Consider the following 24,844-nt stretch of genomic DNA (forward strand, 5'->3'; position numbering starts at 1 on the left):
CTGACAGTGTATCACTATGAAAAATCGCCCTCCACGGACAAAGCAAGTCAGTGCAACACTTAATTCAGCTATTTACCAGAGGTCTGTAAATGACCTGACACCGAAATGTGTATATATAGCCTTATTCTCTGTTGTGCTAACCCCCTGGGCTTAGTAGCTACTGTTCTATTAATCATTCGTAATCATCATCTGTTTGGTTTTTTTGACCTCTGAAATATGTGATGGGCACATTGGGATTTAACCAGCCTGTGGCTTTTGTGATCAGCTGATACAAACTAATAGCTGCTTTTCCACATCTGACTGGCAGGTCTGTATGCAGATAACCACAGACGACATGTTCTTGTTTTAACTCCTCCTGTTGTGATGTCTTGTAGAGAGCGACACCGCAGCATGGGGGAAAAACTAGACTCATCAGCAAGGGACTGGCTGTTCCTTCAAAGCCTGGCCAAACACACCATGCTCACCGAGGAACCAGGTAAGAGGCTTATCCCCATCCTGAATTCCTATATCATGAAGGCACCACGCGGCAGTGGTTAGATCAGATTATGACAGACGGTTCTCTTCCCAGCTGTGCTACTATGATTGAGGGCCCATTGTGCGAGGCCATTTACACACACAGACAGTCTCTGCTGCAGAGAGCTTACAATCTAAGTGCATGCTGACAGTACACAGTATTATTATTATTTGTAGAGCCTAGGAGTCCCCAGTCATGAACCAGGGTCCCGTGGTGCCAGGTGCTGTGCAAACACACAGCAAAAAGGAGCTTATGGGATTCTAACAAACGCTCTCTGAAAGTGTTTTGTCAGACAGGAAACAACTCCTGGCTCGGAATGACTCTCAAACTTTGCTTTGTTTCCGTCATTCAGGCCGAACAGCACCAGAATGGCATCATGCCCAGACTCAACTGTGCAGTTCCATGGATATGCATCTGGAGGCACAGTACAGACCACTGCTGTGGGGAGACATTACTGAATGATATATTGTCAGTAAACACATTGGGTGAAACTCCTGCAGGCATACAGAAGATGTGACAGTGACAAGATCACTGAGCCCCCACAATGAAGTCTCCCTTAGCTTCTCTTCCGTAACTCTTCCCCAGCAGGGTTGTTGCCAAAGATTGTGCTGTAGGAGCTGGATAAATTATTCCAGGCCTTCAGTTCTTTGAACAACGCCTCACGGAAAAGAATTTTCTTCTTTTAGATGTTTCAGTTGAATAAGGGAAGCGTCCTTACCTTTATGGATTTATACCCCTGCCTGCCTTCCTACAGATCCACTGCCTCCTGGGAAATAGCAAGTATCTTATAAAGGCCAACTCAGAAAGATCTGAAGAGTCTGTACACAGAGAATTCTTTCTGATGTCATCAGTGCAGTTTTAGACAATAGCCTCGGGTAAATCTGAAGCCCTTTGGCACGGGATGTCTGAAAAGGCAGAACATGTAGAAATGAGACATCTTCAACCTCAGTGGCTCAGCCTACAAGATTACGAAGGAAGGGTAGAGTCAGCGGTGTCAGAGTACAACCCAGGAGTCCTTACTCCCAGCCCCCCTCCCCACTCCCCAACTGTGCTCCCTCCAGAAAATAACTCTCCTACAGAAAGACTTTTAAACTAAACTTTGCTACACGTTTAAAAACAGTAACGGTAACAAACCCACCCCTTTCCCTCAGAAAAGAAACTCAACATCTTATGTACCGCAAAACAGATTGTAGTTTAGAAAACTGGCAGCAAAATCAAGCTCATAGTACTGCAGGAATAACGTTTAATCTTCCAGAACTGCTCTACAGGTGGCATAGGGGCCTTTTTCAGACGATTTATGCTTGTGTTCTTTGCAGAGTTTCTCTGGGATGAAATATAATGGCACTTGGAAGGAGACGTTGAGTAACACAGACAATGGCTGGAATGAATGAGAAGTGCTGAGGAGAGATGTCCCGATCCTGAAGTGATCTTGCAACCAACTTAGTCGAACAAGAAAAACAGCTTTCCTCTGCATCCTGGCCTGTTCTGATGAAACAAGCCCATGGTCACGTCCCTTTGTGGGAACAAAGGTTGGTTCTAGCTCTGTGAATATGCGGGTGTGGCTTCTCTCACGTCTCCCCTCCAGAGCAGCCAGTCTCCAGACTGCTTATTTTGAAGTGGTTTGGAGAAAGATGAGGGCTCTCTTGTTCTCTTGCCTTACGAGGACACTTAAGTCTGTGAAATTTGTGTTGAATGGTTCTTGTCTGGGTAACATTCCACTGAATGTTCTGAAAAGAGCAATGCCAACATGTGCTGAGGGCGGTACGCAGAGGGGGATTTGTTGAAGATGTAGTGAGGATGGGCATAGAGTTGGGAACTGGAAGATGCTCCCCTTGTCCTCTCTGCTGCTTGCTTTCTTCCTTCACCCTTTATTTCAATAAAAAAGTGGGGTGGCTCATGAAGGCGAGGCTTGAGCCAGTCACAGCAAAGGCAGGAGCTGGTTGTCTCCCACCACACAATACACTTTTAACCATGAAGCATGCTGCCCTTTTCTGGAGAAGGGCCTCCTAGGAGTGGGCTCCCACTTGTGTGTTAGTGTTGTAATGCACACAAGTAGGGGATAGGGTGAGGCCCAAACTGTCTTGCATGTGTGAGAGAGGATTTGAAGTGAAAGGTGATAGTCACGCTTTTGGAAAACTTTTCCTATTCCTGGGACTAGTGCCCAGGAAACCTCCTCTGCAAACCCTTAAAACACCCTATATTAAATCTCAGAAGTGCAGGCCTGGAAGGGACCTCAGTAGGTCATGTAGCCCAGTCCCCTGCACTGAAGACAGGATTAAGTAATAAACAGACCCATCCCTGACAGGTGTTTGTCTAAACCATTCTTAAAAACCGCCTGGAATCTGCTCAGCGCTGTGTGGTCTCAGAGCCTGAACACAATGCAGGGAACTAGCAATGGTGCAAGCCATATTTTCTGAGCCTCAGTTTCCCTAGTTGCAATATACGGATATTTACCTCCATCACAAAGGTGAGGATATATTATCCACTGTCTCCAATGCTGTAAGTGTGGCTGTTATTGACCACTGGAAACAGGCCTTGATCCAGACACCCCTGTCCTTGGGAAAGTTTGAATCTAGAGCAGAAATTTGTGGTGCCAGCAGTTGTTATAATCAGTGATACTAAGGATGACTTGTCCCCGTGCAAGGAGCTCAGTTTTGCATTTCTTATGTGAAATGTCCTATCGTCCCTATCCTGGAATTCCAGCCGGCCAGGCTTTGCTGTACTGCTCCCAGAGCAAACTGCATGGCTCTTCCTGGGGCATGCTCTGATTTCCAGGGCTGGCCCTTTCTCCCCTCCCCTTTTGCAGATGTCCTTGAGAAGTGTGGACATGCCAGAAATACCAGTGTGCAAAGGTTTGCGCTGACCTCCAGCTTGGGAGGGGAAACACTATATTAAACTCAATATGGTATAAAAGTAGAATTGAAATAAATCTAAACAAAATGCTTTTACCATATCGAAATGAAATGTTTCACCGTTGTTTCAAAAATTTCCCATCAAGAATGTTATCGAAATCAACACAGTCCCCTGATTTCAGCAAAACTGCATTTTCCAACAGCAAACTGTTCCATCATTCTAGTGAGTATCTGCATGTCTTTTTTTTAAACAAGTCTCTGCACTCACTAGCGGAGCTGTGTCCTAAGATATCGGCACTCGTGTTAGACTTAGTTGAATGGGTTGAAATCCTGGCAGCATCCCCTCCACCCTACATAAATGGAGATCCATGTGTTTTGCTGTAAGGGGGGTACTAAATGAGCCCTTAAAAACCAAAGTCTTGTCTGCACTGTGTGGGACGCGGAGGAGGAAAAATTTCAGGGGCGTGGGGCACCCACTTCGCATTGACTTTGTTGCTGTGAGGGATTCTATGGCATGTCTCCTAAGAAAAGGGGGTTGTCAAGATGTCTTTGGCCAAAATGTCCAATCTCCCATTGCTGTTGTGCTGTCTGACTAACTTCACAGTCTGCCACTTATTGCTCTAGCAATATCCCCCGAGCCTTGACTGTTCAGGTGAGCAGTTGTCCTGGGAACCCAGCTCCGTTAGTAACATGCCTTTGGATTTTACAGAGTGAGCTTGAAGGCTCCAAATATAGATGTTCCAGTTCACTGGCAGCTCTCCCTGCCTGTCTCACAAAGCTATAAAACAGTGTATTTACATCCTCCCCACACCTGGAGTTGGGCTGCCGATGATCCTTCACACATCAGCCTCCAACCAGGACTCGCCTTTCCTCACCTGCATTTCAATATTCACAGCATGGTGCCATTAATTAGAAAACAAGGTATTGCAAATGAGGACTCAAGCTACCTTCCACTTGGGGTAACCTCCTGTCACTCAGATTTATTTCCCCAGCAGGCAGAATAGAAAGCTTCAGTGTTTCCCCAGCGCGGCTGTCACTGCTGTTTCACGCTCCCATCAGTACAAGACACCAGCACGATGAGCAAGTGACCTAGGAAATGCAGATCCTGGCCCAGCTAGTCAGGAAGTCATCAGCTTCCATGAGTAACTCCCTTTCTGGCACTTAGAAAGCTGGTCTAGGTAGACAGTAAAGAGGCTGGAAGGGCACTGCAAGCTTCCTTGGCTGTATACTGTTGCTTTGTGTGCTCACATCTGAATGTTGGCTTGGTGCTTGGACGCTCCTGCCATCTTATAAGCTGATCTGTTTAACTGCTTGTTTGTTTTCAGTAAAGGGAGGGGAGTAAGGAAGAGAAGTCTGTTCTTTGCCTGCTACGGTTACAACCAGCTAGTGGGCGAGAGAGAAATTTTAAAATCCAGGTTAAAGAGGGACCCCTTAATGAAAAGATCTTGTTATGGCTTAAGATAAGTTCTGGGCCACTTGCGCTCATTAAAGATCCAAAAAGCAAAGCTTGTTTGTCCGGGCATCCTGCCTAAATGTTAACACTGCCTTCCTAAATTCCCCTGTAGTCGCAATAACATTTATTAGTCTGCCTGCTTCCTGTCCTGACCTGTTGCACACAGTTGCTGCACACTGAGTTCAAACAGGCAACTCTTAACAGAGCAGGCTGCATTTCAGCCATGAGGGAAATGACCCTCCCATATCGTTTGCACAGCAATTCAAAGTGCAGTGACACACTTCAGCCTGAATAGAGGTATCTATGAACGTACAGGGAACAAAAGCAACCCCAGTTACTATGGAGGGGTATCTGGGAGACTGCAGTGTTTCCCTATATTTAGAAAAGGAAGTAACTGAGGTATTTCAGATAGTGATTGCTGGATTTTTGATGGGGGAAGCTGTAAGGATTTGTCTACGCTTGAATTTTCATTAGTGGTTAATTCACGCAAGTGTGAATTCTAGTGTAGCTGGACCACCAAAGTTAGTGCCAGGATGAAAACATTCATTGCTTGTTGTGTTTAACCACAGACTGCAGCTTCACGCTCCTTACAAGTAAGTGGATAGCAAATCCTCTTGAACATACTGGGGATTTTAGGAGTGTAGCATGTTAGTAACCCTAATTCAAACAGCCCAACGTTAGCTATGACTAGCAATAAACGTGTGTCTACACTTGTGTTAAAACATGACTGAAAAGTCAAGTGTGGACACAATGGGTAAAACTTTCAAAAGTACCTAAATGACCTAGAAGCCTAAAACCCAGTGACTTTCAATGGAGCTTAGTCTCTCTTGAAAATTTGAACCACCCTATATTATTTTTTATTATTTATTTGTATCACCATAGCGTTTAGGAGTCCCAGTCATGGACCAGCGAGATGGCGTATAAGCATACACTGTTACTGCCCCAAAGAGCTAACCAGAGCTCCCCTCTCTATAAAAAATTATACTGAAAAATACTCATCATCTTGCTTTTCTTATTTAATTCAATAGCACTGATGGAGTGTTGGATTAACACGACTTTAATACCGTCTCTGGATCAAACCTGTGCCTCTCTAAACTTGTTAGAGCATTTAACTGAAAAGAATAGAGACTCATTTACCTGAAGTTTCCAAAACCTTTCATCATTATGACGGATCACTAAGGAAGATATTTAAATAACTCCACATGAGTAGGAGGCAAAGTTTTGTTGTGGATTATAAACTGGATAATGGGACCCTACCAGCACACCAGCAGCGTGAATACACTGCTGTAGTCTAGTATGACAGCTCCTATGGGAATTTGTCATTAAAACTCCCATTGACTTGCAATGGGAGCTGAGCACCTAATTAATTTAAGCTCCTTTGAACTCCCAGCTGAAAATGTCTTGATTGCCTGAAGCTTCATTACCATTCAAGAATGGTAAAGCCATGTTTTCCTACCAAGGCGAGAGGAAATGTTAATTAAATATAGCAGTAACCTTCTGCAACTCTTTCTGAAAGCTCTCTGTGGTGCCAGGACTCTTCAGAGTTAGATTTTTCCCATTACAGCAACTGTGTGCTAAGACCCCTCCTATCATGCTGCCTAATACTGTTACCTTGTCAGTCTGTTGTCTTCCTCTGGTCTTAGATGTAGAGTGTCTTTTAGTACAGCACATGGGATCCTGATTCATGACTGCAGCTTTTAGGTACTATAATCTACTACTATTACAGTTATGTTACAATAGTGTCTTGACGGCCCCTTCTGGCCTTAAAGACTATGAGTTATCTACTAACAAAAAGAGAATGCTGGTTCTTGTCCCTCTCAAACCTATTCCTGTAATAATGTCTTATTCCCCTCTAGGATTTTTACCCCCCTTGGAGATGGCAGCATCTGTTGTTCATGTTTCCTAACTGTGCCACCTTTGGTTGGCTGCCACTGAAGGACTAGAACATGGTGCGTATCCCCATTGGAGGGGCTTCATGAAATCAGCTATTTATGCCTGGCTGCTGGTCTCTATTTATCCACAAAGAACGGAGAGGCTGATGCTGTTGGCTAAACAACTGCAGAGCAGGGCTTTAAAGGCGCTGCAGTGACAGCTCTTTGAGGTCATGTACAAAGAGGGAAGGTTGGCATATGTTGGACACTAGCAGGCATTTGGAAGTATGTGGAGTCCATGCTGACAGGGTTGAATGGCATCAAAGCACATGAGCAGTCAGCATCCCCATAAAAACTAGAGCTGGAGAGAGTAGCTTAGATATGGGTGCCAGCTGGATGGACGGATGCCCAGTAAACAACCATGCAATTGCCCGAAGGGTTACAGCGTGGGTAGGGTGGAGACAGGACCTGCCAGTTGCAGAAGGGACTGCTGTGCTCACTGATGTCATGCCCTGCCCCCTCCCTCTCGGTCTGGTGTGCCCTCTAGCATATCCAGAGGTACAAAGGTTGTGTCTCTGCTACCCTCACACCTGGGCTTCTGCAAAGATACTTCTGCCAGGCTTCCCAAATCCACTCTATTCCATTACATTTGTGATTTCACTGCCATCTTCTCCCTCTGGACCTAGATTTTCAAAAACAGAAGCCTCCAGTTAGGAGGTAAACACTTTTGGAAATCTCACCATCTATTTAGGTTCCTGTCACTCCAACTGGGGGGGGAGGGCAGAGGCAGTGTATAGTTGGCACCAATTGCAGCAGTTGTGTGTGGAGATACATGTTGGAGTCTGGGGTAAAAGGCAGCATCCCATGAGATGAGTAGGAGTTAGAACCCTAAGAACAATTACACTCAGCCTGAACCCCCTTAAGCATCATACCTGTGCTGCTGTAGTGCAGACAAGATATAAATTAATGTAGATCACTGCTCATTTCACCCCACACTTCAGCATATAAATCACATGAACAGGGGATCTCACTCTCTGGAGGAAGGAACTCTTATCTACCTGCATGGAGCTCTGCCTTCATCTACTCCATTTTTCAATATAATTGAGAGGGGAGCTCTTTGGGGCAGGTGAGTGAAACGCTGCATATGCAGCTCTGAGCCAATGTCTTGTGAGTTACACTGGAAGCAAACACTGTATGACTGGTAATATTGCTGAAAAACAGTTCCGCCAGGGTGTATTAGCATATATTTATTTCAGCCCATAATATAACTTTCCCTTTCAGAAACATGGTTGGGGAAGACCATCACGCCCTCGCAGTGGCGTTTACTGCCATCTGTATGAGTTAGTATTATGTCCTGCAATTTCCTTATCGAGGAACACAGTAAAATGGTCATCAAACAGCTCCCCTTCTTGCCTTAATCCTTACACATTAGTGGGGTTTGGCAGCAGGACAGTTGGAATCTTCTCAGCAGCCAATTAAAAATGTTTGATATGCACATCCCTGTGAGTAACTGTTTCTCCATATCCAGAGCCTCCAGTTAAAGTTCCAAGCATAGCCGAGGTTCTTCACATGCCAAGTGCGTGCAGTCAGTGCCGTATTCTATCCCCTGAACATGAGCACAAAGGGTTCTCCTTCCTGAAAGAGTGATCATGGGTTCATCTTTTACCATCCATTCCCAATGTGTAGCTGAGGTACAGCACAGCTGCTAGATAAATGATTTAACCAGAGTTACCATATGATCAACTCCACAAGCCACATCAACTACCTCGCCTGGGACTGTCACCTGAAAAGAAAAAAGAAAATTTGCTTTCAGGCTCTTTCTACCACATATGTGCACACACCCATACCAGCCAGGCTGAGCACCTTTTAAAGTGCAAGCCTTTGGAATACCTTGGTGATGGGGTTCAGTCCAGGGAATTGAGATTAGACTGAAGAAACATCAGCTCAGCGAAAAGAAAAGCAGCACAGAAACAGCCACCCCTACAGAATTCATCAACATGCTGAAAAGCACAGTGCATGCTCATGTACTGATCTGTTAGGAAATGCAGGGGATTGTAGCCCCAGCCCATCTGTTCAGAAAGCAGCACTGACTCAGCAAGATGATTTGTTAAAGCCTGGGAGACGCTTCACGTTTGGTCTCAGTTCAAGGACAAGGGTGGATTTTTGAACTGGGAGCATAAGCAGGTTAGTTATTAAATTATACTGAGGTCTTTAAGAACAGCTGAACACTAGCATTTCAAATGTGTAGTCCTCAATGGAGGACTGAAATAGCTGCTAGGTGGTGGAAAAGGCAATCAGCCACGAAGGCTAACAGATCCTCTACACTATATATGGTGCCCTATGGGAGCTCATGCTGCTGCTCTTTTAAAAGAACAGTAAGGTGCATTGCACCCTAAGATTCCTGACCATTTTAAATGGACACACCACTGCCATCTACTTTCCTAGTAGCTATGTCCAGGGAGAAATGGGATAGTTAAAATTTATGCACTTGGCATTTGTGCCTTTTAATTCACTAAGTTTAATTACCATAAGATAATTTTGTAGCAAATCTTAACTAAATAAGTGAGGAAGAAGTATTTACAACTTTGATAAACTACACTTCTGTATGAAATTGTCCCTGCTTTAATGTTTTTTCCTTCTCTCCCTTATTCTGTTTTTAAAAAGGATGTTTTATGTGCCTGTGACATGAAAGTTGAGAATTCAGGCAATTAAGTTAGACAGTTGTGCCTGAGAGGGTGACAGCTTGGCCCCCAAAACATTTGAAAATCTTGTCTGAAAGGTGCGGACACTTTCAAACTCAATGCTCCATGAACATAGGTGTGGGGATTTTTCTTCTTTAATTTAAATGAAGTTTGACATAATCTTAGTGAACACAACAGATGCTGGACAGGGCTTGGGCTCTGACACTTGATATACAGAACACTTAACTAGAGCCCAGTTCTCCTGGTTCAGTATAGGCTAATTATAAAATGCCAGAACAATACTGGAGACAACATCTAGCTCTGACCCAACTCCATCCCTTCTGGTCAGGAAGTCCAAGGAGGAAGTGATAAGACCATCTTGCATTTGAAGTTTTCATGTTACTTTCAGTGCCAAAATCAACAACTAGGCCCAGTGAGTGGGTGAGACCTCACTCCTCTTTGTTATACAATACACTAAATACAGGGCATGTTTGTGCTTGAATGCTGTGTACTTACCCTCCATGGGAAATACTGGTCTTCCATTCTTCCAATCCCCAGGCACCCCCTTATATTCTTGCCCCACACAAACAGCTCTCCTCTGTCTGCAACAAGCAAAAAACCTGGGTCAGATTGCCTATGAACTAAGTAATTTTATGTACAAGGAAAGGGGTTGCAGCTATGGCCTTCTAGTCAATCACCAGTAGGTCCTGTAAGTTTAGTTAAGAGAACACTTGATAGAGCAATGTTGTCTTCACAGAAGAGCTCAGGGAACAGAGGCAAACAAGAAGTTTTTGGTCTGAATCTTTTCTCCTCCACCCAAAGTGCAGGATTTTGTTTAAAGGAACAGAGTCCACTAGAAAGTTCTGAAGTCAGTGGAAGCTCCAGGTGTTCATTTTCAAAACTCAGGTTCAACATCCTCAGTCTATGTGCACAGCTCTTAGAGTCAAAGCAGGAGCAGCGATGTGACTTTCAAGATGTTTAACTTCATGCGTCAGAGCACACAGTGAGCCAGGTAAGCAAAGAGATCACTCCACATCTGATAGAGTGGTGGCTTCCAATCAGGGTAGGGCAAAACTGCGTTCAGTACAGCTGGAGAGGTCTTAGGCTTCTCAGTCACTGGCGGTGCTCTTGAACATTTTACTTGAGTCCCAATTTCAAAAATGATTTATACCAGTGAAAGAACTCTGGGTAGTCAAGGCCTAACTGTTTCAGCAGGGGGTGAGGTTTTTTTTTTTAAAACTGAAAGAGAGGAAGAAGTCCCTGCATGGACACAGTTCTCCTGGTATATAGCTGTTCCCGTATGAGACTGGAAACACCAGGATAAAGCACCCTACACTGCTTTGACTACAGTGGCAGTAAGAACAGTACAGCCTGTGTGCATGGACAAGCACTTTATCCACCTTGGTACAATTGACATACGCTCTCCATTTCTTGGGTCAATGTGCCTCCACCATTATGGAAAGTCACTTGAAGGAGATAGGTAAAATAATTTTGGAATTGAGCTGTAGCCAAATGGGAAGGATGAGAGAACATTTACCCCATCGAGGGAAGCTTTTACTCTTGAGATAGAGTAGCTACATCAGCTTTCCATGGTGCTGCCCTCTGCTGGGCATTTTCAGACTACAGTTATTTTCTTCACATACAATCTTGATGTATTATAGTTACAGCTGCCCTAACAGTGCTGCTAAGATTGTCAAGTCAGTATTTGCACTGTAATGCCGTGGTTTTTCTGCTTCAGACACTAGGTTAGTTAGTTCAACTTGCATATCTGGGCTGGTTGCAATTTAGAAAGCAAAAGGAAGGGGCACAGTACTGAACCCAGATTAGGAATTTATCATCAACAGAGGCCAGGCTACCATCTGTCATTGACATGGTCTGACTGAAAACATGATCCAAGCCATTGCATTGTTTCAGCATGGTATTTTTGAGGTTCACATTTCACGTTTAAAGAGTGTTTTAGACACAAACATCTCAGTAAGATTTTAAAAGGGGAACAAATTGAAAAAAGACACTTTCCCCACTGATCCATGGCCTGGAAACTTACTGTTAAGTGCAGCAAATTGGCTGAGTCCGCAGCGAATGCGAGAAACACGGGTGTCTGGACTGAAGTCTGACAAGCCAAAGAGGGTGGGTGGGATCATTTCTGGAGTTGCTGTTTCCATCAGATTTGGTCCTTTCCCAAGAATTCCATATCCCCAGACAAAGACATTTCCTTCTTCTGCGTTACAATAAAAACAAATTCTGTGAGTACATTCACTCTTATTAATACAGCCTCAGAAATCTAATTAGATCCAAATGGCTATTTTCTTTGGGCTTGGCAAGTCATTCTGACTATTTAAAAAAAAAACACAATATGTTTCCATTTGGCTCCTTCCTGCATTTGAATTCTCTCTAACTTTGCCGTCAAAGCCAATTTTCCTTGGATCATGTTTCCCAAACGTAGTTCTGCCTCTGCATTATTAAAACTGAGTGTTTTCAGTTTGTCTCTGAGAGAGAACAGGCCCACAGTGCCCAAGGTACAACATACAGAGACCCTTATGTCCCACCATTCCTACCCTCTTGGATTTGTGACTAGCCAGCTCTCTTTCTGGTGTGAGACTTCAAAAAGAATTCTTCAAGTTCAGTACTCATGAAAGCTGCCAGATGGACAGTGTGGGAGAATTAAATCGTATTGACACAGCAGTGCATGCTCCCTGTGCCAGCATGCCTCAGCTCTGACCTTCAGGAACTTCTTCTAGGGCTAAGTATTTCATTCCTAACAGCCTGTCTCCTCTCCCATCTCATGAAATCCAATGGGAGCCCTGCAACAGCAAAAATGAACTCACCATTTACAACAGCATTGCCCGTCCCTCCACATGCAGCATCCTTTATCTTCCCAATCTTGAATGGTAAGTGCCTCGGAACATTCACCTATTCAGAAAAAACAAACAATTCTGACCTCAGAGAATGCATACGACAGCGATTAGAACCTGGACATTCACTGGTGTTTTTGGAAGTTTCTCTTAGGACAAAGAGAATGTAAACAATGTCTACAGAATGTCTATTGTTGTAAAAGTCACCTTTCTCCCCTGTATCTATAGCATTGTTCAGGTGGTTACGTAAACTATGGATGCTTCCTCCATCTGCTGGACTGAGGTCACAGTGAATGTGATCCCACAGCAGGAAAATGAACTGTGTTCAGTTGAATGAGGCCAAAGGTGAAGACAACTGATTGGGGAAAGTGGCAAAGCTGAAAAAATTCACCTTGGACTACAAAACTGAAGAATGTTAAGGGGTGCATACCTAAAGGAATCCATTCATCCCAGAGCTGAAGAACTAGATAGGACAAGGAAGCTAGCCGCTCAACAGGTGTTTGCAAACAATCACAAGAGAGACCAGAAGGCCATAGGCTGTAGCCCTTTTGTGACAGAGTCTAAAAGGCACTGGAAAACCTGTAGTTTAGTGGGTGTGAATGCTGAATGTTACAGATAGTTGAGCATTTCCTTTTCCAGAATAGTCATTACCCAGACTTGGCTCAAAGGCAACATCTTTGGTGACCAAGCAATCTAATCCCATTTCCAGTCGTTCTCAGTATCCTCTCCAGGAAGCCTCATATTGGAACAGTCTGACCCCATGCTATTTAACCTACTAATTATCTCAAAACATCCTTCCAAACTAGATAATTAGCCCTAAACTGGGGACACATCAGGATTAGCAAAAGGAACTAAACTAAAAGTTTACTAAAATGGCATTAATTTGATGGTCTGCTCTTAATTTTCCTTCAAATATAGCTGAATATCGATGAACGAGGCAAACATCTGCTTAATTGCCACATTCAACCTTGAGTCAGCATTTCAAATCTATTTACCATAAACATTTGCTCTAAGAAGAAATTTACTTCTGTGAAATGACCCTGTGGGATTTTTGTAGAAGGCTGTGTTCGAGCCAGTAGGGAGGAATGGATGCAGCTTGCACCTTTTATCTCATAAGTTTGAATGCGGCTAAATTTGTCAGATTACTTTTTGCTTGTGTATTTGAAAGCAGATTACAAATAAATTTGAAATGGATGAATTCTTTTAAAAAAAACTGAACTATTCTAAGTATTTGGTCACAATATAATAGAGTACTCTTTATCACCAGGTCTCAAAGGAGATCAGTGTCATCGTTCCCATCTGTAAGATGGGGAAACTGAGGCATTCAGCAGGGACATGCCTTGCCCAGTCAGGAATAGAACCCAAGTATCCTGAGTCCTAGTCTAGTGCTCTCTGCACTAGGGTATACTGCCTCAGAAGTCAGTTTCCTGACTGGATGCCAAAAATACACCCCACAACCATGACTTTGAGGCTGAGCTTTCTGCAAACCTTTGTCTCTGTAGAAGCCATCTGCAGAAAGCCCATGTACATGAGAAGCAAGTTCAATTTTAAAAAGCAATTGCATGTCTGGACTTAGTCTGTTTTTTGCAGTCTCTGCTGTAGACTCAAACCTTAATAAAAAGATTAATTAAAGGACTGCATTATTTGCACAAGGAATATTTTTCAAAAACTACAGATTAACAGCACAACTGTCCACACTACAGATTGCCTACGCCACTTAAAAGAGATTTATAAAACATTCACCATGAGCCTTTATGGTCCACTGAGTCATGGTATAATGAAAAATCTTTGTGAGCTTCTGGCACCCTGCAGCGATTGTTTATAATCTGACAGAGGAGAATTCCCCACTCTGTGGCAGGCAGTAAGTGCCAATTCATCTTCTGTGGGGATTTCAGCAAGCCAGTGTCAAAATTAAGCTATGATGTTATCAGATGTGGCTATTTTAAGAGATGACTTTGTACTGAATTAGACTGACACTATTATTTCCTGCCTTAAAATTAATGATGGGATGTTGAAAAGGACTTCACTGTTATATATAAAAACATAGCTTAATTTATTTTTACACATTTAATGGGTTTTGGCAGCTATATTTTAACATGCTTAAGTATTATTAATCAGAAGGAGTCTGTGCATGCTATAGGCTCATCTAGGAAACCATCAGCCCTGACATCAGACTAACTCAAGTATAAAACAGAAAAAAAAGTGTAAGTTGAACACTTTGAACTTCTCTATCTGCAGATTTCAAAGTGTTTTACAAAAATGATCCAAATCAATCTCCCCCTAATCCCTGTGAGATTCATTCAGTCACCCCAAAATATATCCAGTGAAGTTGGGTCCACACAGCCACGCCCTCATATGTTCTCCTATAGGTATAACATGCCCACTATAAGCAATGCAGTTACCTGGGCTGTCTCTCTACCCTTTACGGCTAGGAGTTTCAGAATTGCCTGAGGGAATTAGGTGCCCGACTCCTGTTGAAATTCCCAACATACAGCCTTCCAGTTGGATGCAGTTTTAAATCAACTTTCCCTCTGGGACAGAGCAACAGCAGGGCTTTGCAGAAAAGTCAAGACCAGTGAGACACAACTCATTTGACAGACTTAGGTATTTAAAAACAGAATATTTTAACTACATTAAATTGGCTCCTTTGAGTGGGGCCATCTGCCACTTGTTATTCGGCTCACAATGTGAGGGGTGTGGCTGGATCCCCAGCCAGACCAGGAAGCAGCAATGATCAGGACAAGTTAAAGATCATTTGCTTCAAGCCCAGAGGTCTCACTGCTGTTATCTTTGGGGACTTAGTGCAAGTGGAGCTACACCTTAAATCCATTGAGAGACTGAAGCTAGAGCAGAATGTGGCCACCTACCTCCTCTGAGAGGGATCCTGCACTGAGCACATGATTCCAGAGTTCTCATCTTCTGTGGCTGCCTACTAGGTTTCAGAGAGGAGTTCAAGGTGTTGCTCTTTTTCCTATGAAGCTCTGAATGGTATGTGACCTGCCTACTGGAGGGGCTGATTACTGCCAGAAGAGGCACTCCAGTCGGACCACCCTTGGTTTGCAAGCTGGCAGGGCCTTCTCCAGGACAGGCCCTCAGCTTTAGAACATACTTCCCTTGCTTGGCCTGAAACAACCCTAAACCATGGGCTTTCAGGGCAAAACACAAATACAAGCAATAAGATTATTCCCAGACAGTAGGACATAGTAATTGTGGGTGAAGATACACTGCTAGTTGTGTCACTTTACAGTGATTGTGTTGTCAAAGGCACCTGGAGCAGGGAATAGGTACTTATTTTATAGCTTCATGTACAGAACAGTTACAGTGAAGCATGTAGATGCTCCATTATTTACATAGTGCCCAAAGGTTGGCAGGTGAGTTGCAGATGGAACATCCGACCTAACCTAACCTGTGTCGTCTCTGTGATGGAAGCCAGCTGCATGTATTCAGAGTTTCCCCATCCAAAGAGATCTCCTTCATCAGATACAGCCAGACAGCTGTCCCCATAGGTGGCAACCTGAACGATATTTACTCCAGCAATATCTCCGCCCAGTTTGGTGGGCACACTGGTGATATTGTAATGGCCAAGACCTGATAAGGGGAGAGAGAGATGTGCTGTAATGAAATGCTGTACTTGTTCATATTAGAAAAAAGGTAGATACCATGCGCCTCATGGTGCCAGTCATTCAAAGACTGGATCTTTTGAAGCAACAAGAAAAAAGTGCACCTGCTTCTGGGGATGTGTTATCTCAAAGCTAAAGCAAGATCTGACTGATACATCCCTAGCATGCCTCCTGTGTTCGAGCAGCTTGGTGGCACAGCTCAAGAGCCCACCATGTATATTACAAAGATCAAACAGTTTGGTATCCTGTCTGGCTCTGTAGAGGAGATAAATAGCAGAGCACTTCAGAGCAGGCTAATGCTACACTAAAATGCTTGATCTTAAGAGGATGGTTAAACAGGAATTAACTCAGGGAAGCCCTGTGGTCTGTGTTATGCAGGAGGCCAAACTTAGCTGATCACAATAATCCCTTCTGGCCTTAATCTATGGAAGAGTTGCTGAGAACCTGTATTTTCAATGGGAGTTGCAGGTGCTCAACATCTCCCAGGATTTGGTGCCAACAGGGCTATTTAAAAAAAGGCTCACCATGCTTTACCCATCTCAAGACAACAGTGGTGAGCCCCCCAGTGATATTTTTATTATGACTGAGCGGTTGTGAATCATTCTTGTACCAGCCCCACACTCTTGTTTCATGTTGAGCAAACAAGTTGATTTCTTACCTTGGTACCTAATGATCCAAGCCGAGGCCTATCACCCCAAAACATGCATTGGGAACTAACACAACTATCCCGAGCAAATTGTGTTGTAGCAGTTCTTCCTCTATCTGCTATAAAGCCAACCAATTCCTACCCTCTGACTGGTGACTATCAGCTCCGATGTAACGCAGAGGAATCTTTCTGCTCACAATTCAGACTGATGTGTGCCACCCTGTATTTTGGAGGTGGCTGTTAAAAACAGCGAGGCTAACATACAATGGACTATGTAAAGCATGCATACTCCCATTCACCACTTCCCCTCCCCACTTTACACTCCTAAAGGTCCTTCATTGCTGTCACCAAACAATCAGGTTTCCCTCCAGAGTCAATTAACTCCACTACGGAGTGGGAGAGAGACCTGTTCAGCTGTCCTGTGGGTTGAGCACATTGAAACAATACTAACCGCACAGAAGTCCCATTCCTCACAACATCACACAGACCAATTGCCTAGAAAAAAGTAAATAAGCCTTCTTGATAGTATGGGTCTGGACAATTCAGGAGCGAGACTAGGAACTGGATCAAAAATAAAATGACTCAACATGACAACTCCTGGGACTTGATGTGACTGGTCATCATGCTGTCTTCATTTACCTCAGCAGGCTCCAGAGCTAATGCACATGCCAGCATATCTAGGGCTCCCATGGGACCTTTCCCCCTGCTGTGGAACAATCTGCTCACACACCACTTGTGATTAATGCTGTGTGTGTACTTATGAAAAGATGCAAAAAAACTTGACAACTTCCACTTAGACATTCGGTCCTGCTCTGCAGAAGCGGCTAAGACGCAATCCACACTATCTAAAGAACCAGGTTTAAACAAGGCTGTGAAACATATTGTGACCCCCACCGTATTAGAACATGGGTTTATCTTGCCTGTGCAGACAGATGTGTTAGTGAATGCTCTTTCAAACCCAGCTGAGACCCAGGCTAAGATAGGGTCCCTAAAACCAGTTAGGTTTCCTGTCCCCTCAGAAACACAGCTGGGTCACAACATATTTCACAAGCGTAGGTGGGGCAAGGTGAAGAGGATGGTTGATATGGTGAAAGGCTGCCTGGGGCCAGATGGAAAGCTAGTCTGGGAGTAGGGGGACACAAACTGGGGAGAGCAGTAAGAGGAAGCAATAGGCAACATGATGCAGCCAAATAGGAGGGACAGAAGAAGTAACTCAGAGGAAGGCCTCAGAAGCAGCCCCAAGAGACAGGAGGAGCTATTAGGAGAAGGACCTTGGCCAAAGCTCCCTGCCTAGGACAGCAAAAGCAGCCAGGAAGGTGGTCTCAGTAAAGGCCGTTGTCAAGAGCTACAGGAACAGGAAATGCGGGGGGGGGGGGGGGGGGGTGTCTGGAAGAAGGACAGCAGCAGTAGGTAAAGACAATATAGAGCTGGATAGGTAACCCCACATCGGCGCTGACCTCCCTGTGAGGGAGCACAGACTCACTCAAGTGGATAATGAATTCTTCTGGGCTCAGCCAGCACTGACCAGACCCAGCTGTCACTTTGCTGTCCCTGGAGATTAGCATAGAAGATGACAGCCGCAGACCTGAATGCCCCTGAGACTGCATGGACCAGGTACAAAGTGGGGGTGACCAAAAAGAGGAGTGGATTTTCCCTCTCTCAGGGGAAGGAGAGGGAAACGGACCTTGCTGTTGTTTGTTTGGAGAATCTCTTCTGTGCCAAACACAGGAAGGACTCTGTAAGCAACGCCAATCAAGGTCTGGTGGGGACACCCACCTGTCACACCCCAACCAGAGTCCTTCCCCACTGCCACTTCTCATGTCTCACCATGGGTGTGGGGGGAGTCTTAAGGTCAAACAGGGTCTAAAACGCAGCAAGGCCAGGGGACATTCAAACTTCTTCTCTAATTGCTCCCACCCTCCAAGAAATAAAAGGAATAGGCTTGGCTCATTCACATGAGCATGCAGAGTACTGTCTATACAGAACATGTTTTTATCTTGCGTGTGCGGACAGAAAAGCATGTCATGGTTCAAGTCAAGGCTCACCAATACATCGAGATGGGATCGCTATGACTATTTCAAGCACTATACAGCAATCCCATACCTATGCACTGGAGATAGATGGCTTGAAATATTCTCAAACAGGTTTTGCTGGCAAGACAAAAACATCCTCTAACACAAGTGAGTTGCAATGTACCTTATCTCAACTTGCTGCCACCGTTAAATATCTGGCATTCTGTCTTCCAGTCAGTTGATCAGAGCAAACATTGTTCCAAGCTTTTACTAGCACTTGTTGGATTTTCTGCACAGCAACTTCAGCTCAGCTTCCACTTTTCTGAAAGGCCTACCTGTTTGTCCATCAGCTCCCCATCCACAGGAGTAAACCTTGCCTCTCTCCGTCCTGAACAGACTGTGATCCTGCCCACAGACAATCTACATGCAAGTGAAAAGCTAAGTCAGATCATGTTGAGAATTAGTGCACCATGACATCATGTGCGGACTCACGAATGTGAGCCTCTTGTACTCAACATGCCTGTTCTCTTTAGCCAGAACTTGCCAATTTGGGGGCCTTCTGTCCAGAGCAAACACAACAGCTACATGTACAAGAGGGAAGGTTAAAACCACCCCAACACAGGCCTTGGTGAACACAGTAGAATTTCGGCTTTGTCTGTAGTGAGCGCTCCCGAAGTGGAATTCCAAACAACACAGTGAACAACGAGGCCCAAGCATACCATAGCCCAACATCATAAAATGGCATCAATGAACGATGGAGGAGAACTCTCATCACAACCTCCCTTCCAAGAATATTTCCTGGTTCACGTAATGTCAGCTACACCTTGCAATTTGACTCTTTGACTTAAGAACTACAGCAACCCGCAATGTCCCTCTGCCGCTCCACATCTGTTCTTGGACTGATACTGTTTTACGCAATACCCACACCTGTCGTGGGATTGGCGTGAGCTATTCCAGTGATACTCAGACTGGGGTGCGCAAGCCGCAAGCGGCTCTTTAACGTGTCCCCTGCCGCTCTTTGCGGCACATGACATGAAAACACGGTGGGATTTAATTATTAACCTGTCAAAGTTATTAACCCATCAGGAGGCTTTTACTATGTTATTAACCAATTAAGTTATCAACTTGCACTAAGTTATTAACTTGTTTGCTGTGAGAACATAAAACTAAATATTTTATTGCCCTGTCATACGGTTTAAATATGAATATCTAGTACTATAGTAAATGAAACAATGAATTCCCACGACTGTGGCTCTCTTGGGGAATGCTGATCGCTAATTTGGCTCCTGAACCACTGAGGTAGGGCCAAAATTTCCAAAGGTGAGGCTTAAAGTCTCTCCTAAATCACTGGGTAAATGTTCAAGAACAGCGAGCACCTAAGAGCTGACACCAATATCACAGGGAGCTGCAAGGTGCTCAGCCCACCTGAAAATCTGGCTAGTGATTTTTAAGAGCCTAAATGAGGATTTAGGCTTTTAACGTTAAAGGACTTATTTTGGAAAACTCTGGCTGAATATAATGCGGTCCTCTCCCATCCCACTGGCCTGGATTAGTTACCTTGCTTTCTAGGAGATCACTTGGTGGATTTTATGGGCCAAATTTTCTCAAGTGCGTACATGCAGTCCAGGCAAATGAACACGCAAATGGCTAGTTGTGCAGTTTAACTGACCACTTTGTACATGCAATTACTGCAGCTGCATGAAACAGCAGGGCGATCGTGTGTGCTAATTACGCCTCATCCAATCCTAGAAATCTGCATCTAGAATCTGACCGTATGTGAATCTAGCTGGCAATTTACAGGGAGAATGGTCTCATGGTTAAGGCATTGGATAGCACTTGGGACTTCACAAATAAAAGGTCTCGGTGCCCAACTGCTGCAAATTGGTGGTAAAAGGAGAGGTAGCAGACACAAAAGAGAAGGCCGAGATGACTGAGAAATGGTCAGGGATAGACCTCTCAACAGATAATACTCAAATGCAGCCAAAGAAATTCAGCAGCAGAGGGTGCCCATCAGCTAAGGTCTCATGTTTCCTGATCCTCCCAGGAATTCAGACCCAGCAAAGTCAATCACACTAGCTGGGAAGTGGTATAGGATAAGGGGCAATTGTTCAAGCCCCAAAGAATCAAGCAGTAGGGCCTCTTTCCCATTTTAGAAGACGTCAGTTGAACGACCCCCATCCTCAAAACAGGTTTTAGATTGAGAAAAGGCTCTTACCTGCACAACCCTGCCTTCAAACTTTCGCAGTCGGTGAATTAGATGGCTCTCACTGCATCACCAGCAGAGAAAGAGAAAAGGTAAAACAAAGGGAAGATTTCAAGGGTTTGCAACTGAAACTTCCAGAGGCTTGCGCTCTTTGCAAAATATCTGGGAAAGGGAGTCTTCACATGTACTCAGAACACTTAACACTATAGAGCACTTTCCATCTTCTGAAGGGAGGGAAATGATTTCCCCTTTCTATAGGTTAGTTTAAGTGACTATTAAGTAGAACTCCTATTGCTTTAGATTAGAGATGGGACTTTTCTCTCAGGAGCTCCTGATTCCAGTCCCTGGATTATACCCAAACCACTAGATTATACTGCCTCCAAATTAATTTAGCACTAGTCTACCCGTTCTCACAGTACATTACCTGGCACTACATTAGTAGGGATGGAGAAAAGCTGTACTAAAAACCTTCACTGGGGAAGGGAGTATGAAAGTAAAGAAAATAGACCTGTAATTAATTATATGAGAACTTCTATTATGCAAAAATAAAGGGTATGAATTCGGGGGGTAGTCTCACCTGTAAATTTCACCTTCAGTAACTTTTCGGCCGCACTGCCCATAGGAATTGTTGCCCATGCTGAAGACTGAAAAACAACAACTGCATGCATCTGACTTCCATTTAGCTATTCAAGTTAATATCAAGCATTTATTCTCTCTCATAGATGTTGGCTCCTAACTGCAACACGGCCTGCATAATCCCAACATACACCCAAAATGCTTAGCTCTCAAGCACCCACAAGATGATCTTGAACCTTCTCACCAGGGTTCACCTAAATGTGAGAGATTCAAGACATTTCAGGCAACAGTATCTAAGCAGTAATGTCATATGCAGTATACTAGTACCTGGAAGCTAGTGGCCATTCCTCCATAATTGACTAGCTCCTTCCGCTGTTGCCTAGGAGACTTAGAAATAAGATCAGCAGTTCCACAGAAGCACTAAATCAAGTGATCAATTCTCTCAGTGATCAATAGCTGCACTGGGATGCTAAATACTGCACTGAAGTTGGTGTGCTAAAGAATTCTCAGGGCATTTGAGAGCCAGTCAACACGGGTTCCTCTCTATATAAGCCTATTAATTCATTACCTTTATGAATGCAACATTCTACCTAGCCAAGTAGCACTTAGAAGTTTCACAAAGAAAATGCCATAAGGTATTGGCATACCTGTCCGAAACCTGAATTAGAAAATACATCCAGCTGAAAGAGACAAATACCCAACACTTAACAAGCCCCAGGGCTAGACAGACAAACCATATTTTAGAATACTTGCAGAACAAAAACATCTACAGCTTGGGCCAGATGGAACGCAGAATGCGAAGAAGATTTAAGCTTAGAGTTTTCCCTTCACTGAACAATCCTGCTTTAAGGGTTGAAAAAACACTTCCATGTGCCATATTTATACAGTCAGGTTTGGGTTCAGCTTTTAAGGAAAGAAGAAAAGAAAAGACTTGACTTGAGCTATCAGACTCTGTTGTCCCTTGCCACACTATAAGTGATACTGTACCTCCTTCCTTGTCCGTCAGGATCAGGGAATGAGCTCTCCCGCAAGACACCTGCAAGATCCGAGTCTCCTGGGGAGTGTCCAGTGGTAATGGAATGGGAGATGGTTCCAAGACACATTCATAGCTTTTAGCTTTAAGAAAGAACAGACAAATCAGAAATTACCAACTTCTACAAAGTGAACTTGGTGTGTGTTTGCTCGTGGATCATATTTATGAACACATTGCCAAACAGATTCCTGTATTAGGTAAAGGACAATTTATGATCCAGAAAGCAAAGATCCTAACCAGAGTCCAGGGGTGACCTGGATCTATCTCATACCAATTGCTAATAGGGAAGGCTTGGAAACAGCAAGTGCTGGATTCTGCCCAGTGAGCAATTCACAGAATGCAGAAGTTTGGTGGCATTAGATTTCAGGCAGCCACATTCAAGGAATTTGAAAATTTCATTTCAGCAAAGCAGTTAAGCATGTTGGATGGATTACTGACGAACTTGAAGTTAAGCATGTGCTTAACTACTTTGCTGAACTGGGGGCTTTGTGACTCAGGCACAATGGGAGGAAACATTCAAAGTCAGTGTGCAAGGCGAACAGGGAACCTCACAAAAAGAAAAGGAGGACTTGTGGCACCTTACAGACTAACAAATTTATTTGAGCATAAGCTTTCGTGAGCTACAGCTCACTTCATCCGATGCATTCAGTGGACCTCATGACACCATACTTAAAGCACAGCAGATTAAAATTCCTCTCGGAAAAAGGAATGCAGGAACAAGCAGCAGCAAATGTGGCTTCACAAGGGATCAAAGATCTAAAGTGTTTTTTTAAATATTGTACTAGAAATGAAAGAGTTGGTAACTCAACAGAATACACAATTAGTTAAGGCCATCAGGGAAAAGAAACGAGCAGCAAAAAAGCAAAATATAATTAGTGCTAGACAAAAGGTTAAAGGGAGATGAAGAGCTTTTACAAATGTATCAAAGGAAGAAATTATACTAGAGGGAAAATGGCTCCCTTAAGATCAGACTGCGATCTCTTTACACACAGTGAGTAGAAGTACTTTAGGCCACAAGACATCCCACTGATTGCCTAGGATCTCTCGTGTGGCAAGGTACCCTCTTTGTAGGTATCAACAATCTGGATCTTAGCGACTGGAGGGAGCTTGCAATGCAAACAACAGGAAATGCAATCCAGGAGACTGCCTACACAGAGGCAGGTTTCACCGGGAAATAACAGCCATTCTATCGCTCTCTAATGCCGCTACATCTGCCCCTCAATACCAGAAAGATATTGACAGGCTGGAGGGAGTTCTGAGATTTAAACTACACTACAAAGCAAGGTCAGCCAGAAGTGTGTAAAGGAAAAAAAAAAAAAAAAAGCACAACCCCTAGTGAATGTCATGACACTGGCAGAGCAGGTGCTAGCTCATGCCAAAATCCCCATGTTTCAATTGAACACTGACACAAACATAGCTGGAATGAGGCTGGCTCACCTGTGTGTTAATATTGTTAAAATCATTCCAATACCTATAAGAATGTATTTCACAACCATTTCATAAATACTAGTTGCTGAATGCATTAATATAATTTACAGCATCTGTATCCCATACAGTAAGGTAATATTTGAGCAGTTGTATTGTAAGCCTCTGTGACTCTGTGTAAGTCACCAGACAGGAAAGAAACATTAGTTAGTATGAAGAGCTGATCTGCAACACAAGATGTCACGTCTTTCCCAACAGGAAAGGTCCATCGACACCAGACAGACTATTGTGGGATGTTAAAGAGACTGTTGTTCTGCTCTCCTCCCATGAAGATGAATCATGCAAGTGGATTCCTCCCATCAGCCGAGTTTGCAGCTCAGAGCGCATGGCAGGTGGGGATGAAAACACCAAACAAATGAAACTAGGCATCTCTATGCTGCTTCAACTTTGGTGGTGGGGTGTCGGTGTGGTGGTGGGGGAGGATTAGGGATAAGAGAGCCCGAGATGGTTAGCTCTAAAGGACATATAGAGCTTGCTTATTGTAGAAGCATCTATTACCTTTTGAAACATATGACTAGTATCAGAGGGGTAGCCGTGTTAGTCTGTATCCACAAAAACAATGAGGAATCCGGTAGCACCTTACAGACTAACAGATTTATTTGGGCATAAGCTTTTGTTTTCACTCCATGCATCTGAAGTGGGCTTTTTACCCACGAAAGCTTATGCCCAAATAAATTTGTTAGCCTGTAAGGTGCCACCGGACTCCTCGTTGTTTTTTTGAAACATATGACTGTTCCTCATTTGTGTGTGTGTGTGTACGTTCACCTGCTTTAACTTCACAAATAACTCATTTCCTTTTCCTATCTAATAAATCTTATAGTTTTTATGGGATTGGTTACAAGTGTTGTCATTGGTGTGAGATCTAAGGTGCAGGTGACCTGGGGTAAATGACTGGTCCTTTGGGCTGGGAGTAACCTGAATATTTCTGAGATTCTTGCTGTGAGGAACCATCTGTATCAGAGACATGCTCCCGTGGGTGGCAAGACAGATCAGAGTACCAAGGAGACTGTCTGCGACTCCAAGTTAAGGCTGTTATAGAGCCTGAG

The 24,844-nt window shown here is 43.9% G+C and overlaps 1 protein-coding gene and 1 long non-coding RNA gene across 2 annotated transcripts in view; one reads left to right on the top strand and one right to left on the bottom strand.

Moving 5' to 3' along the window:
• Positions 1-69: 69 nt before the first annotated feature.
• LOC142000256 (uncharacterized) lies at positions 70-24,319 on the top strand. Its single transcript, XR_012642200.1, has 4 exons — positions 70-475; positions 1,831-2,043; positions 6,676-6,768; positions 23,997-24,319. It is a non-coding gene; the product is annotated as an uncharacterized LOC142000256 (long non-coding RNA).
• RCC1L (RCC1 like) overlaps positions 1,792-24,844 on the bottom strand; it is a 33,317-nt gene continuing 10,264 nt past the window's right edge. Inside the window, exons 3-12 of the mRNA XM_074974384.1 lie at positions 22,268-22,396; positions 21,282-21,348; positions 20,717-20,768; positions 18,837-18,921; positions 15,630-15,811; positions 12,197-12,281; positions 11,416-11,589; positions 9,888-9,973; positions 8,423-8,473; positions 1,792-2,380 (exon numbers count right to left, since the gene is read on the bottom strand). Coding sequence (XP_074830485.1) covers positions 2,183-2,380; positions 8,423-8,473; positions 9,888-9,973; positions 11,416-11,589; positions 12,197-12,281; positions 15,630-15,811; positions 18,837-18,921; positions 20,717-20,768; positions 21,282-21,348; positions 22,268-22,396 — 1,109 coding nt within the window. The 3' untranslated portion in view covers positions 1,792-2,182. The remainder of the gene's footprint in view (positions 2,381-8,422; positions 8,474-9,887; positions 9,974-11,415; positions 11,590-12,196; positions 12,282-15,629; positions 15,812-18,836; positions 18,922-20,716; positions 20,769-21,281; positions 21,349-22,267; positions 22,397-24,844) is intronic.

Source organism: Natator depressus, chromosome 17, assembly GCF_965152275.1.
Source record: "Natator depressus isolate rNatDep1 chromosome 17, rNatDep2.hap1, whole genome shotgun sequence".
Lineage (NCBI taxonomy): Eukaryota > Metazoa > Chordata > Testudines > Cheloniidae > Natator > Natator depressus.